Source organism: Chelonoidis abingdonii, chromosome 3 (genome assembly GCF_003597395.2).
Source record: "Chelonoidis abingdonii isolate Lonesome George chromosome 3, CheloAbing_2.0, whole genome shotgun sequence".
Lineage (NCBI taxonomy): Eukaryota > Metazoa > Chordata > Testudines > Testudinidae > Chelonoidis > Chelonoidis abingdonii.
The window spans coordinates 166292697-166309523 of record NC_133771.1 but is presented as its reverse complement, the minus strand read 5'-3'; the positions used below and the strand labels follow the sequence as shown (position 1 = coordinate 166309523).

Here is a 16827-nt window from a genome sequence, read left to right as displayed (position 1 = left end):
AGGAAGGGAATAAATGAAGTCATTAAAATTTGAACACAGCAGAAGCCAGTGGCTGCAAACCCCAACAAGACAGACACTGATCTGAACACTTGGGTAAAAGATTATACAGAACAAATTATTTCTTATGCAACAGTCACAGGACTGGACTATTTTCTAGCACCACATGAAGGATGAATGTCTTCCTGAAAGGCCCCAGCCAAAAAGTCAACATTTCAGAAACGCAGAACATCTCTGATCCCAACTGCTACAGCTACCAACCACCCACATACCCAGTAAGCCACTTCAGAAATAGTAGCTCTCACCTTTCTGCTTACGCAAAACAGATTCTATTTCTTCATCTACATCTTGAGATTCCTCTTTCCTTCTTTTTCGTCTCTTACTCTTTGTCTTCTTTCCTTCACTCTCCAAAAAAGAAAGGTCTTTTGATTTCTAGAGCATAAAACACAGAATGACACGAATGAGTCTTCAAATATTTAGTACATAAATGATCGAGCTCTTCTACAGACATTTGAAAGAACAGAACAAACAAAATCTGAAGACACATATGGTGCTTCCTGCATAAATATTATGAGAATGGTAAGAGACAAGGTATGGTCAATCCTTTCTGTGCCTAAATCATTTTATTACTTCGTTTTTACTAAGGATTGTTTAAAATTTTTTTTTTTTTTTGGTTTGGTTTTTTTGGGGCACTAAAGTTCCAGAAAAAAATTGTATACATAAACTAGAAAAAGATCCAAGAATAAAAAGCTGATTTAAGTTAGGACTCATCTATATAGGAACGTTATTCCAGAATAAAGTAGGCTGCAAATTTAAAGCACAATAGTGATTCCAATATCTCTCTGTGTGGACACCTTTATTCTTGAATAAGAGTATCCATGTGGGTTGCTATTCTGGAATAGATATTCCAGTATATTCTGCAGTAGCTATTCTGGACAGTTTTCCCATGCAGACAAGCCCTGAATTGCATAATTACTGCAAAGCAACAAACACTGTGTCTTAATACAGCTCTCTCTGTGTGTATATATTATATATATAAAAATAAAAACACCTCCATTAGAAACATTAATTACCAGTAACACACTATGTTTGTACAACATTTAGCGCGGTGGGATCCTGGTTCATAAGTAGGGCATCTAGATGCTACGGTAATACAACTACTAATCACCATCAATATTGTAGTGAATATTGTGCAAATAACTCAGGTCATCACTGTATATGCAAGAAAAATACAAACGAGAATTAACAGATGAAATTGTGCATCTTGTTAACCACGTGTTTTGTTTTTAAACACAATATGGTGGACTCTCTATTCCACAATGATCCCCCTGCTATGCCATCTCCCCTTGTAGGGGCAAACACTGCCATTTTAGTCCTAGTAGCAATTTTCCACATCCACCATCAACTTTATGTAAATCAGTCAGCACGGTATAATAGTGAATAGGATGATATGCCTTGTCCACTAGAGAAGAAAAACATCAACTCCACAATATGCCTTTTAGCCACTGAACAAGGACAAAGAGGTCCTGGGGAGTCTCTTAATCCCCAAACTCCTGTATGTTCCCAGCTGAAAATCCTCTGGTTCTGTTTTTGAACACTTTCCACCCTTAAAAACTGGCTCTGGGGTCGCAATGTCACCATAAGGATATTTTTAGACACACTGAGAATACATTGCCTTAAAGGGTCAATGTAATCACATTTTTTCCTGAAGGCATTTTGCTGACTTTTGTTAAAGAACACCTAAAATTCCTATAACTGAAAGAAAGATATCTGTCACGGAGTCCCCGGGCAATGCTCTGGAACTGCTCCCTACAAAGTCAGTCAGGACTCTGGTGAAGTCTCCTCTCTCTGAGAAGACTGTCTTCAGGGCAAGAAGCTCACATGGCTTCACCTTCTTGGATTTGACCTTGGAGCATTCAGCATCCTCTGCCCTTCCATGCGCTTCCCACAGCAAGTCTGCCCAGGCAGAGTCCTGGGGAAGCCAGAAGGTCCTGCACCCCAACTTTGCAGTCAGACATGATTCTTAGCCAGCCAGTAAAACAAAGGTCTATTAGATGACAGGAAAACAGTGTAAAACAGATCTTGTAGGTACAGAGAACAGGACCCCTCCGCTGGGTCCATTTTGGGAGGCAGTGAGCCAGACAACCAAGTCCACACCTCATGCCACTTCCCCAGCCAGCCCCCAACTGACTCACTCTCCAGCCCCTCCTCCTCTGGGCTTTGTTCCTTTCCCTGGCCAGATCACCTGATTCCTTTGTTCTCCAACACCTTTGGCTATCACCTTGCTGGGGGAGCGGGCCCAGGCCATCTGTTGCCAGGAGACAGAGTGTCAGCCATTTATGCACACTGTCCCTTTGCTCGGCAACAATTACACCCCTTTATCCCATCGCCTAGAGACTTAAGAAATGCACAGGGGAAACTTGAGGTATCCCTACAGTATTCAGAGGAAACATTAAGAACAGTCCCACTTCATCACAACATCAAAGAAGTATATTTCTCTTTTCAACTTCTTTACTTTGTACACTGTGGCCCTAAGGGCCTCTTTACGTCAACTGACAAAGGGCCTGCTCAACACGTCATAATATTTAGCCAAACAGTGTCTTGTCAGGTATTATATAATATCTAGTAACATGCTGTCATGAATATTGAGTGATGTATTTACAGGTTGTATATAAAGAGTTATGCATATATGCTAGAAATATGCTCTTCAAATAAAAGTTTTGAAGGCATGTGGATTTTCACAAAGGGAAATTTCCCTGTCTGCATGGTTCAAGCTAACATGCTGACTGAAAAACAGTATAGCTTGATTACAAACAAAGTACAATTAAAGTACATTTACACCTGAGTTAAACAAAGTGATGGAGCCAACTGAGAAAACAAATTGATCAGAGGACAAATGGACTTAATGCCTGCACCTAAAGAACCAGCAGTAGTGGAGAGGATATTTGTCTGGGTTTACTTTTTAAGGGATTCATTTAAAAAGTATTTTGTACTATAAAAGGGAAGAATAGGGAAAAAGGATCAGCATCCTCTGATTCTGTGAATAGTGGATCCACTTTCTTGGGGGCTGGAGACACTGATAGCTTGGTGTAAGTCAGAAAGCTGTTCTGCCAATGATTGCAGTTTGTTAAAGTTAAGTTTGGTCACTAGAAACCAGGATGGGGTTTTTTTTTGTTTGTAACCAGACCTGTCTCTTTCTCTCGCTTAGTATCACTTAAATCTATGTTCCTTACCAATAAACTTATGCTTAGTGTTACTGCAACCCATATGCTGTGCTGTGTATTAAAGACAGCTAGACCACAGGTTCTCAAACTGGGGGTTGGGACCCCTCAGAGGGTCACAAGGTTATTACACGGGGGGTTAATGGTGTTAAATATTTTAAGAAGTGTTTTTAATTTAAAAGGAGGATCTCACTCAGAGGCTTGCTATGTGAAAGGGGTCACCAGTACAAAAGTTTGAGAACTACTGAGCTAGACTAACAGGCTGGCATGTACCCTGTCTCTCTGGAGGCAGCGAACTTGGTAATTTCTGTGACTGTTCAATGAGAGAGGCTGGATATTACAAAGAGATATCTCTGGGAAACTCAGGAACTGGGGTTCACTGAATGTTACCTACCTGGCAGAACCTCAAGGAGTTTGCTGGTGAGGTGGACAGAGGGGTGTGGTAAGGAGCTTTGCACAGGTTAAGCTCCAGCAAAACTTACCTCTCTGCCTCAGCAAGAGAAATACCCAGTGGCTTATGGTTCTGGACAGTACTTTGCACTATTTCCCCTGTCTGTCAGTCTCCCCTGTTTGCGTGGGACTTGCACACAGTAACAGGAGAAGCCATTAAAAAAAAATTAAGAAAATGTGATTGTAAAACCACAAAAATGGGCAGGGTAACTTGGTCAGGCGTGGTTCCTGAAACTATTTTTGACTAATTTTTTTTAAATTAACTAGATTTCCAGTGTTTTAATCTTGAGCATCTCAAACATAAAGAAGGCATTTTAAAAAAAAGCCTTTGATATAGTACAAATTTGTCTTGCATAAGAACATATAATCTAGTGTTGTTTGCACCAGAACATTTTTGGCAGCTACAATACTTATTGAAAAAAGATGGCACCAAGCAACTAAGCCAGTCTTTCATCATAACATCTTACATTTACAGAGTGCTTCACAAAAATTAAAATCCACACACTGCTTCTTCCACCAATATAATAACCTCTAGGTTGAAACATTGTAGGTGTATTAAAAAAACAGGTTTGCATTACCCACTAAAGGCTCAAACTTGTTTTTATATACATTGTGCATCTTGGGGGCATGAGGAAGAACACGTCTGCTTTTCATACTGTACTTCTAAGTATTGTCACATAAGGTAAGAAATGTACTAAGCCCCAATGCATATGCCATGTTAAGTGGTATCAGATTTAAAAGAGAAGCTACCTCAGATATCTGTTTCCTTTCCTCTTCTTCCTCACACAGGTCAATTAAGAAGTTGTCTTCTTTTCTACCTGGGATTTTATCAATAAACCATCCACCTTCAGAGATCCTAGTATCAAGTGGGGTGCCAGATGGAAGAGCACTAATTCTGGGTGCTGTCACTTGTGCAGGGCTACTGGTTTCTGTTGGCTCATTCTTGGGAGTTGCTGGAAGAGAATCAGCATCTCTTTTCCGGTATAAGGTCAGCAGAGAGCTGTTCAGGTGATTTGTGGACTGCAAAGTTTATGTATTTAAAAGAAAATTAAAAACAAACAAAAAAAAAACAATTGCTTGCAGATATCTCCCTTAGCAAGCAAACAGCCTTAGTGCAATAGTAGAGTCTTTACTCTGCCCTCTCCCCCTGCCTTTGCTATGTTCCCCTTCCTCAGAAACAGCCCCCAGCCACAGTCCTGCCTCATTCTTCCCCAGGAAATAACTGCCTTTCAACTCTACAAGGTCTCCAGTTGGGGACTCCTGGTTGATGTGCTCATTCTGACAAGCCACCTGAGGTTTGTCAGAATGAGGGTATCAGCCAAGCCATTAGCAGTTTGGCAACTGAAGAGCACCATAGGCAGCCAGAATGGAGGAGGCATAGCTGGTCAGAGATACTGTGGCTGGTACAACTTCCAGGATGCTAACTTTTAAGAACACCGCTAGCACTGGAACATATATTTAAAAAAAAGAACAAGTCTCATCATAAAGAATTATATTAAAATTCTAAACCAAAGTTTGGACCTTTACCAGATAGGGTATATACAGCTCTGTTTTAAAACTCTTGTATATTTTCAGCATTGATATATTTCATATGTGCACTGCTGTGTTCGTTTCAACTGCATTATACCATAGAGAGTGAAATATGGACTTACTAGAGATTCTGAGTAATCATCATCTGAGTCGTCTGTGTAGCTTTCCACATCCCTTTAGCAGAAAAGTGAGGAGGCAGAAATTATGGGTACAATATACCAAAACAGCACAATGAGACATCTGCGCAACTAAGAGAACAAATATTCTCCCCTAGGAAGATGCTAGGCTCTCCGTGCTAGGACTACAATACTACTGTGTGTGAGACAAAGGGTAGAGAGAGAACAACTCTTCTGATGGCCTTCTCCCCCTTCCCCACAACCTAAGTCTGGTAGTGGAAGGGGGAAAACCTTCTCTCCTCAGCGCTTCCACCACCAGCTAGGCTCTCTATAGTAGATGAAGCTATTCTGGTAGTCCTGAAATCAGACTTCAAAGCCTGCTGGAACAGCTCACTCAGTTTGTGTGGCTGGAGGCCTTTGAGGAATTAAAGCTGTATTTATTTTAAAATTCTGGGGCTAGAATTCAAACCAAAAAGATAAAAAGGTTGGAATCATGAGCAGAATACCTCAAGGGGAGAAGGAGGGAGGAGAGAGTGTTTTGTAATTATAACAAATTAAAAAAAGATATTCTCTATGATTAGCCTGCTTTTGACTAATAGGTAACAGATTAACTGCTGAATTTGTCTTAATTAAAAAAACAACAAAAAACCTTAAAACGTCAGTTACCCACCTCAGTACACATTTACAGCAACTGAGATAAGACACGGAATATTCATGTTTGTGTGACAATAATAAGGCTTAAGCAGGCTGCAGCCTCTAGAAGGTACATGATCACACTCAGGACAGCTAATGCCAGTGTAATCCATTCATTGGAGAGCAGCAATAACATACACATTGCGGGAAGTCAGGCAGTTTAAGCAGTGCATTATACATATGTATATATGGTTACTATAAAATTAAGATGTTTCTCTGACTTCTTTAGCCATACTCAAACAATTGATTGAATTTGTCCGAAAGCTATACTCTAGGCTCCCTCCCCTTGATGAGTCCAGCCCTAAATGAGCCCAGATTATCCCTGTACTATTAATCATAGAAATTAGAATCGCAAGACAGCAGTCATTGTATCTCTCCCTGCCAATGCTTGTCCTCTGGACTGTCATTATAGATATCTGCTTGCACAGGAAAATGTTAATATTGAGTAGGTTTAATAAAAAGCCAGACTTTTGTTTTTAAAGTGATTAGAGGTTTGATTACTGAGATTCAAAAGATTTGGGTATTTTGTACTGAATTCAACATACCCTGTCTTAAAAACACTTATATGAATGGCTATTACTGTCACTAACTGTAAGAGAGAAAATATGTTAGCACTAATAAAAAGGGAGGCATATTTTCAATATTTAATGCAGAGTAGTCTCTATCACATTTAAGGAGGCAGAATGTTCTAGTGGACTGTGCACAGAACTGGGCATTAGGAAATGCAAATTCTAATGTCATCTCTAACACTAACTGGCTGTGCACCTTGGAAAATTCACTGAAACTCTCCATCTCAGTTTTCCCATATCTAGGGTGACCAGACAGCAAATGTGAAAAATCGGGATGGGGTAGGTGGGGGGTAATAGGAGCCAATATAAGAAAAAGCCCCAAATATCATGACTGTCCCTGTAAAAACCAGGACATCTGGTCACTCTACCCATGTCTAAAATAGCGATAACACCTCTGTGGCAAAGACGAGTTGTAAGGATTTAACAGACAGGCCTCAATTCCACAAGCTGCCCTACCCACAAGGATCCCTTTTTTGATTTGGGGGGTCTGTAGCCTGGTCTACCCGTGGTTCCCCGGAGACCCGCGCGCGCACACACACACACACCTAAATTAATTAACTTGAGTTAATTCCAGTGAAAAGGGAGTTGTAGTTTTTATGTGAGTTAGCAGGTTGAGTTCAAGTCTATGAGCCTGGTTCACTAGAATGTACCTTGAGTTAAGAACTCTCCCGGACCTTTTTATTTTTTCCCCAGCAAAGACCAGGCTAATGAGGGTACAAGGGCCCGCCTGTGTGGAACAGCTTGCAGGATCAGGGCCTTCACAGTAATATAGAGTTTTTTAAAGATATAAAGCATTATGGAAATGTTAAGTACTGACATCATTGTTAAAGTAGTCTTAAGGCAACAAGTCTTTCCACTTACTCATTCTCTTCTTGTCTGTGTCTTGCTCTTTTTGCCACATGTTCATTCTCTAAAGCTGTTAAATCTTCAAATTCTCGTTCATTACTGATTATACCAAACACTGAAAAAAACCCAGAAGAACATCAATGGCAGCAAGTGCTCAACAACAGTGTAGTCAGTAATTCAGAGAGCTTCTTACAGCTTCTTGGTATTTCAGTCCTGATATTAACAGACTTACCTTTCTCAACCTGAATTCTAAAGGCATTTCTTTTTCTTCGTCCATATTCTGCACTGAAAAACAATTGTACAGTGTTAGGAGCTCACTGAGGCCTTCTTTCATGTATTGTCATTCTCAGTGTAGATACAAGTTTCTAAAGTGACACAATCCACAATCTTTTACACAAGTACACTCTGGAACCAGTTATGTGGAAGAGTGACTTTGGTTTGAGCTATTCCAGGCTTTTAAAAAAAGATTAGGTGTAACTCAAATGGTATCATACTAAACTCAGTTTCTGGGATAAAAGGTGCAAAGTGAATCACAGTGGTCTCTAGCTAGTGGTCTTCCCAGAAGGACATTTAGTAGAGATTATGACCAGCATGATTGGCTGGATATGTAGAGCAGTGAATGGCAATATAAAAGAAGAGTCAGCCAAGTGGATTTTCATTCATAATAGGCTTGTTTGCTTTAAACCACACAATCAGAGCTAGGGACTGGACCAGGATGGGTCCTTCAGCCATAGGATTATTTTTCCTTTTAGACATGATAATGAAAAATTCAGCCCCTTTCATCATTAGCAATGAATGTGCTCTCCCAACTTCATGATCAAATGGTTGAGATCCCTTCTACTAATAGACCACAAATTAAACATCCCCCCAAAAAACAGAGGCTACAAACACGGACAAAGCAACCTCCTTGCCCTCCTTCAAATTCTGCCTTAAAATTCTCTTTGCTGTGATGCATTAAAAAAACCTAGAAAAGTTAGACAACTGATAGATTAACATCAGCATCTAATTGTTTTCTTGTGCTCCCTGTTGTCTCTTATCAACCTTCAATGGTCAGATTTTCAGTGCAAGAACTATCTTTCTGTTAGGTGTTCGTACAGCACCTGGCACAATGACTCGTAGTCAGTGGCTCATACATGCCAACAATATGATGCAATTGCAAAAAGGCAAATATCCTTTTGGGGTGTATTAACAGAAGTGTTGTATACAGGTACAACATAGCAAGATAGCAAGTGTGAATAATATGACAGAGAGGTGGGGAGATAATAGGGTCCTACATAAGACAAAGCCCCTAATATCAGGATTGTCCCGATAATATCGAGACATCTGGTCACCCTAGTTGTACATAAGCCACGGGAAGCAATTGTTCTGCTCTACTAGGCACTGGTGAGGCCTCAGGTTGAATACTGTGTTCAGTTATGGGCACCATACTTTCGTAAAGATTGGAGAGAGTCCAGAGGAGAGCAATAAAAGGTCCAGAAAACATAACCTATGAGAAAAGGTTTAAAAAAAAAAAAAAAATGGGCATATATAGTTTCAAGAAAAGACAACTTATCAGATACTCCCTCAGCATTCACATATATTAGGGGCTGTTTTAAAGAAGATGATGATAAACTGTTCTCCATGCCCACTGAAGGTACCAGGACGAGACAATCTGTTTAATTTGCAGCAAGGGAGATTTAGATTAGACATAAGGAAGATCTTTCTAACGATAAGGATAGTTAAGTACTGGAACAGGTTACCATGGGATGTTGTTGAATCCTGTCAATGGAGGTTTTTAAGAAAAGGTTAGACAAACAACTGTCAGGGATGATCTACGTATACTTGGTCCTGCCTCAGTAAGATGGACTAGATGACCACGAGCAATTCCTGGACAGTGTCCATGTGGAGACAGCTGAGGTAGCTGTCCCAGTTCACAGGACTGCTGACACACCACTGGTGGAGGAGGAGATGGCTCAGGGTGGACACTGGCAGCTGGTTACTTCTGGCAGCGGGCAGTGCTCCACCCCTGCTGTGAACCCTCCCGCCATGGTAATAGGTAACATTATGTCCCTCTTGATACAGGAGAGAAGGAACCACCCCCTACAGTAAAGCAGGAGAAGCCTCGTACCCCTAAGGCTGGGAGGTCTGCTGCCACCACTGAAAATAGGGAACGTAGGGTAGTGGTGGTCGGAGACTCTCTTCTAAGGGGGATGGAGGCGCCCATCTGTCGTCCTGATATTTCATCTCGGGAGGTATGCTGCCTGCCGGGGGCCTGTATCCGAAATGTTACGGAGCCATTGTCGAGGATTATCCAGCCTTCTGACTACTACCCCATGCTAGTCATCCATGTGGGCACAAATGATACTGCGAGGTGTGACGCTGAGCAGATCAAGAGTGACTACAGGGCTCTGGGAGTACGGGTGAAAGAGTTTGGAGCGCAGGTGGTATTCTCTTTCGATTCTTCCCTGTCAAAGGTAGGGGCCCGGGCAGAGACAGATGCATCATGGAGGATGAATCCCTGGCTGCGAAGATGGTGTCGCCAGGAGGGCTTTGGCTTCCTCGATCACGGGATGCTATTTGAGGAAGGACTGCTAGTCAGAGATGGATTCACCTTTCGAGGAGGGGAAAGACTCTATTTGCACACAGGACTGCTAACCTAGTGAGGAGGGCTTAACTCGCTCGACCGAAGGGACAGGTGAGCAAAGCCCACAGGTAAGCGGGGAACATAAAGACCTGGGAGATGGGTCGGAAACAAGAAGGAGCGTGGGCTATAATGGCAGAGAGAAAGGAAGGGTCAGGCAAAACTGGGGGCAAGATCAGCAAACCAGTATCTTAGATGCCTATATACAAATGCGAGAAGTATGGGTAATAAGCAGGAAGAACTGGAAGTGCTAATAAATAAATACAACTATGACATTGTTGGCATCACTGAAACTTGGTGGGATAATACACATGATTGGAATGTTGGTGTGAATGGGTATAGTTTGCTCAGGAAGGATAGAAAGGGGAAAAAGGAGGAGGTGTTGCCTTATATATTAAAAATGTACACACTTGGACTGAGGTGGAGATGGACATAGGAGACGGAAGTGTTGAGAGTCTCTGGGTTAGGATAAAAGGGGTAAAAAACAAGGGTGATGTCGTGCTAGGAGTCTACTACAGGCCACCTAACCAGGTGGAAGAGGTGGATGAGGCTTTTTAAACAACTAACAAATCATCCAAAGCCAAGATTTGGTGGTGATGGGGGACTTCAACTATCCAGATATATGTTGGGAAAATAACACCGCGGGGCACAGACTATCCAATAAGTTCCTGGACTGCATTGCAGACAACTTTTTATTTCAGAAGGTTGAAAAAGCTACTGGGGGGAAGCTGTTCTAGACTTGATTTTAACAAATAGGGGAGGAACTCGTTGAGAATTTGAAGTAGAAGGAAGCTTGGGTGAAAGTGATCATGAAATCATAGAGTTTGCAATTCTAAGGAAGGGCAGAAGGGAGTACAGCAAAATAGAGACCATGGATTTCAGGAAGGCGGATTTTGGTAAGCTCAGAGAGCTGATAGGTAAGGTCCCATGGGAATCAAGACTGAGGGGAAAAACAACTGAGGAGAGTTGGCAGTTTTTCAAAGGACACTATTAAGGGCCCAAAAGCAAGCTATTCCGATGGGTAGGAAAGATAGAAAATGTGGCAAAAGACCACCTTGGCTTAACCACGAGATCTTGCATGACCTACAAATAAAAAGGATCATAAAAAATGGAAACAGGTCAGATTACAAAGGATGAATATAGGCAAACAACACAGGAATGCAGGGGCAAGATTAGAAAGGCAAAGGCACAAAATGAGCTCAAACTAGCTATGGAATAAAGGGAACAAGAAGACTTTTATCAATACATTAGAAGCAAGAGGAAGACAAGGACAGGGTAGGCCCACTGCTCAGTGAGGAGGGAGAAACAGTAACAGGAAACTTGGAAATGGCAGAGATGCTTAATGACTTCTTTGTTTCGGTCTTCACTGAGAAGTCTGAAGGAATGTCTAACATAGTGAATGCTTATGGGAAGGGGTAGCTTTAGAAGATAAAATAAAAAAGAGCAAGCTAAAAATCACTTAGAAAAGTTAGATGCCTGCAAGTCACCAGGGCCTGATGAATGCATCCTAGAATACTCAAGGAGCTAATAGAGGAGGTATCTGAGCCTCTAGCTATTATCTTTGGAAAGTCATGGGAGACGGGAGAGATTCCAGAAGACTGGAAAAGGGCAAATATAGTGCCCATCTATAAAAAGGGAAATAAAAACAACCCAGGAAACTACAGACCAGTTAGTTTAACTTCTGTGCCAGGGAAGATAATGGAGCAAGTAATTAAAGAAATCATCTGCAAACACTTGGAAGGTGGTAAGGTGATAGGGAATAGCCAGCATGGATTTGTAAAGAACAAATCGTGTCAAACCAATCTGATAGCTTTCTTTGATAGGATAACGAGTCTTGTGGATAAGGGAGAAAGCGGTGGATGTGGTATACCTAGACTTTAGTAAGGCATTTGCGATACGGTCTCACATGATATCCTTATCGATAAAACTAGGCAAATACAATTTAGATGGGGCTACTATAAGGTGGGTGCATAACTGGCTGGATAACCGTACTCAGAGAGTAGTTATTAATGGCTCCCAATCCTGCTGGAAAGGTATAACAAGTGGGGTTCCGCAGGGGTCTGTTTTGGGACCGGCTCTGTTCAATATCTTCATCAACGACTTAGATGTTGGCATAGAAAGTACGCTTATTAAGTTTGCGGACGATACCAAACTGGGAGGGATTGCAACTGCTTTGGAGGACAGGGTCAAAATTCAAAATGATCTGGACAAATTGGAGAAATGGTCTGAGGTAAACCGGATGAAGTTCAATAAAGACAAATGCAAAGTGCTCCACTTAGGAGGAACAATCAGTTTCACACATACAGAATGGGAAGAGACTGTCTAGGAAGGAGTATGGCAGAAAGAGATCTAGGGGTCATAGTGGACCACAAGCTAAATATGAGTCAACAGTGTGATACTGTTGCAAAAAAGCAAATGTGATTCTGGGATGCATTAACAGTGTGTGTGAAACAAGACACGAGAAGTCATTCTTCCGCTCTACTCTGCGCTGGTTAGGCTCAACTGGAGTATTGTGTCCAGTTCTGGCACGCATTTCAAGAAAGATGTGGAGAAATTGGAGAGGGTCCAGAGAAGAGCAACAAGAATGATTAAAGGTCTTGAGAACATGACCTATGAAGGAAGGCTGAAAGAATTGGGTTTATTTAGTTTGGAAAAGAGAAGACTGAGAGGGGACATGATAGCAGTTTTCAGGTATCTAAAAGGGTGTCATCAGGAGGAGGGAGAAAACTTGTTCACCTTAGCCTCTAATGATAGAACAAGAAGCAATGGGCTTAAACTGCAGCAAGGGAGATTTAGGTTGGACATTAGGAAAAGTTCCTAACTGTCAGGGTAGTTAAACACTAAAATAAATTGTAGGGAGGTTGTGGAATCTCCATCTCTGGAGATATTTAAGAGTAGGTTAGATAAATGTCTATCAGGGATGGTCTAGACAGTATTTGGTCCTGCCATGACGGCAGGGGACTGGACTCGATGACCTCTCAAGGTCCCTTCCAGTACTAGAGTCTATGAGACCGCTTGAGGTCTCTTGTGCCCTACATTTCTATAATTCTCTGTGCTACTGCAATATGAGTAATTTACTAGATACTATATGTCAGCCAAAGAGAATCTTGCAGTGAAAACAATTTATTTTGATTGTACTTCTTCCTTGATCAGTGACGTACTAAGCAACTTTCAATCCCAGTTTATAATAAAGGTATAATTCAGAACTGCCATGAGAAATACATTTAAATTTTACAAACAGATATGCAGATACATATTACTATTTCTATTTTTTTTTTTAAAAAAAAACAGAATGCAAGGACTAAGCTTTTTGCTCACCTGTAAGTTTTCTGTAAATCAGCTGCTAAAATTCCAACGTCCACATATCGGCCACATTTATTACTGCTTAGGTACTGAAATGCAGAGTTTACAGAAATGAACAAAATCTAAGACTTTTGCTGAAATTATTGACCTTCACAAATTAACATCATAAAAAAGAAAATTTAAACTGAAAAATCTAAACAGCTTGAATTTGTTTTGCACAAAAGTTATACACAGCCAACTGGCCACACTTACTGGGAGAAGTAGTATACTATATTTGGAGGCCAAACTAACTATTGTCATTAATTGGGGCAACTCCATAGACTTCCATCAATAGAATAGTGATACTCAGATTGGTTAATAATTAAATCATGTATGTGTGCTGCAAATAGATGCAGGAGACATAGTAGGAAGCACAGTTTAAGTCATTAAGCAATCAGGATGCTTTTACTATCTTATAAACCAATTCAGTTATCAATTTGTTATTAATTTAGTTGCTGTGAAACTAAAAACTAAATATGATTAGTATTACTGAAACAATGAATTCACACTACTGTGGCTCTTTTGGGCAATATTGAAGCTAGGAGGTCTGAGTATCACTGCAACTGCAACAGAGGGAGATGGTCCTGCAGCCAAGTCATTGAACTTGGAAATAGAAATCATGGGTTCTATTTCTGCCACTACTAAACTTCCTGTGCAACCTCATTTCGTGTGTCTCACTTCCCCATCTGTAAGAGGCAGATCATAATTTAATATCTAATAGGGGTGTTGTAAAGATAAATGTATCTTTGCAAGGTGCTTAGCGGAGTGCCATTTAAAGTATGTCAATCAAGTGCTATAGCATTACACCAGCTTTTATACCTGGCTTTTAGTCTGGTCTATTCTCACAATAATCACACCCTCACATGGACCATCAACTCGAGAGGGCTTGAGTAAAATCACTGCTCCCCTTGCCCCCAAATCAATAGCTCCCTGTCTCGGGTTTTCTAAAGGCATCCGTTACTGTGGGATCGCAGCTCCCTCTGACAGGTGGTGTGACCCCAGGAACAAGATGACACCTTTCAGGGAGCCCAAGGACCGCGCCCAGCGTCTTTTAAAGACATACACAGCGCGTGGTGCTGGCATTGGCCCTGACAAATAAACAGCCGCTCCCCTCCCCTAGACCTGAGAGCTGGGTGACGGCTCTGTAGCGCGGGGCGATACAAGGCTGCGCTGCGGCGCCCCTGGTTGCATGCAAGGCACCAACCCCTCGTTAACCCTGGAGGAGCGCGCGAGGGAACCCGGGGGGGCGCGTGACTTGACTTCCCGGGGCTCGGGACGGGCCACAGCCAGGCAGGAGCAAGTGGGGAGGGGGTTCGGCACCTGCTTGATTCGCTGCTTCAGGCGAGGGTCCGCGAAGCTCCCCGCGCGGCCCCGCATGGCCCAGCGCCTCCGGCAGCTCTCGCCAAGCGACTCGAGGCCGCCAGAACGATGGAGATCAGCCCGCAGAGCCGCTCTGGAATTCTACGCAGGCACCCGTCTAGTCACCTAAAACTCCGCCCGAAGGGCCCATTCAAACTACCCAACTTTATTGGCAGTTCTGGTATTACGAACAAGCCCTGTTCTGGGCTGGGAACCGCCTACCATGCGTTTACTGCACAGCAGGCGCCCCCGTCCCAAAACCCTCAGCTGCCTAGGGCTTTCCCACCCTTTTCCCTGTGGGGCTGAGGATTCCTGCCTGTGGCCTGAGCCCAGCCGAATTCCTTCGGCCATTTTGCATTTATAGCGTTTCTCTTGTGCGCAGGAAAGCCCTGTCCGGCCATTGGGCGCTCACTTCACCATTGCTGAAGCTGTAGACGTAAAACTTGGCTTGTTTTGTAGCTCACATTCAGGCGTGGACATCAGCTATGTCTTTTTAAAGTCCGGCACAAGTTGGTTGTATGGTGCTTACAGGGAGGACCCAGCAATGAACAGCGTTTCAGTTAGAGCCATGCCAGTATCAGTCCGTCAATGGCATGCTATTTATTTATTATTGGTGTTATCACAGTGCCTAGAAGCCTTATGATTAAGCCAAGAAAATTAAATGAAAGCTTAGGCATCAACACAGCACTGAGTTTTACAAGTCTGGCATGCAGAAGTCAGACATTTCCAATCTCTCCCCGCTCTTCCTGGGACTTAGACACGATGTTGTCTTGTCTGCCTTGCACATACTGCAGATAGTACTATACATTTCTGTCTCTCTTGTTAATTATGTTATTGAAATAACGGGATGTGCACACATAGCCCAATTAGTAATGCAATAAGAACCTTAATTTTAGGAATGTCCTCATTTTAATGGGTTTTGTTTTATTAATGTCACCAGCATTAAATGTAAAAGTTATGATTTTAAATCCTGTGCTAACCTCCCTCCTCCCCATTTGCCCAGCTGTGGCCGCTATTAGGAGTCTGTGTTTTCTCCTGGGGGACGGAAGTGGGTGGGTTTGCACTGGGGTCCAGATTCCTGGGTGGGAGCCTGGGGGAGATGTGCTACTGGGATTCCATTCTGACTACCAGAAGGAGGCCGCCAGACAACTCTCCAATACCAAATTCTACAGGCCACTTCCCTCAGATCCCACTGAGGAATACACTAAGAAACTGGACCATCTACTCAGGACAACTCCATACACTAACACCAGTAGCAAGATCAGGCATTCCTTAGAACCCCCGACCAGGGTTATTGATCTACTACCCAAGATCCACAACCCAGGAAATCCTGGTACGCCCATTTCATTGCTCGGCAGTTGGCACTCTCACTGAGGGACTGTTCTGATATAGTGGGACTCTCTAACTCAGACCCGATGCGCCCAGCCACTCCCAGCTATTTCTCCGTGACACACTGATTTCCTGAGGAAACTACAACGCATGGTCACCCCTCCCAGAAAAACACCATCCTAGCCATGCGCATGGATGTAGAGGCTCTCATACATAAAAATCCCACACAACGATGGAATACAAGCGTAGAACAGTATCCCTGATGATGCCACAGGGCACAACTGGCTGCTGAAGCTCTGAGCCTTTACTACTCACACACAACTATTTCAAGTTTGATGCAATATATACCTCCAATCAGTGGCATGCTATGGGCACCCGCAACATGGCCCCACAATACGGCCAATTATTTTATGGCTGACCTGGAAACAACGCTTACTCAGCTCTCGCTACTCACCGCCCCTCTTCTTACCTACGCACATTGATGACATCTTCATCATCTGGACCCATGGGGAAGGGACGTCTAGAAAAAATTCCACCACATGATTTCAAAACAACTTCCACCCCACCATTCAACCTCAGCCATGTGTCCAATCTCACAGTGGATCCACTTTCTAGGACACCCGGTTTTTGCAATTAAGTGAATGGTCACATAACACCACTCTATAGGCCAAAACCTACCGACCGCTACGCCGACCTTCATGCCTCCAGCTTCATCCGGCGGCACATCACACGAGGTGGGTGTCGGATTGTCTACA

At 42.7% G+C, this 16827-nt stretch overlaps 1 protein-coding gene across 3 annotated transcripts in view; it reads right to left on the bottom strand.

Annotated features, from left to right (window-relative positions):
- NVL (nuclear VCP like) overlaps window positions 1–14877 on the bottom strand; it is an 84221-nt gene extending 69344 nt beyond the window's left edge. The window contains exons 1-7 of one of the 3 annotated variants that reach the window (XR_004373864.2): window positions 14705–14877; window positions 13361–13434; window positions 7655–7707; window positions 7438–7537; window positions 5321–5372; window positions 4419–4688; window positions 303–429 (exon numbers count right to left, since the gene is read on the bottom strand). Coding sequence is in view for 2 of the 3 variants with exons in the window: in XM_032781723.2 (XP_032637614.1) it covers window positions 303–429; window positions 4419–4688; window positions 5321–5372; window positions 7438–7537; window positions 7655–7707; window positions 13361–13434; window positions 14705–14761 (733 nt within the window). In the remaining variant the exon portion in view is untranslated. The remainder of the gene's footprint in view (window positions 1–302; window positions 430–4418; window positions 4689–5320; window positions 5373–7437; window positions 7538–7654; window positions 7708–13360; window positions 13435–14704) is intronic. The other 2 variants (XM_032781723.2, XM_032781722.2) reach the window with 2 other exon arrangements.
- Between the last annotated feature and the right edge of the window lie 1950 nt (window positions 14878–16827).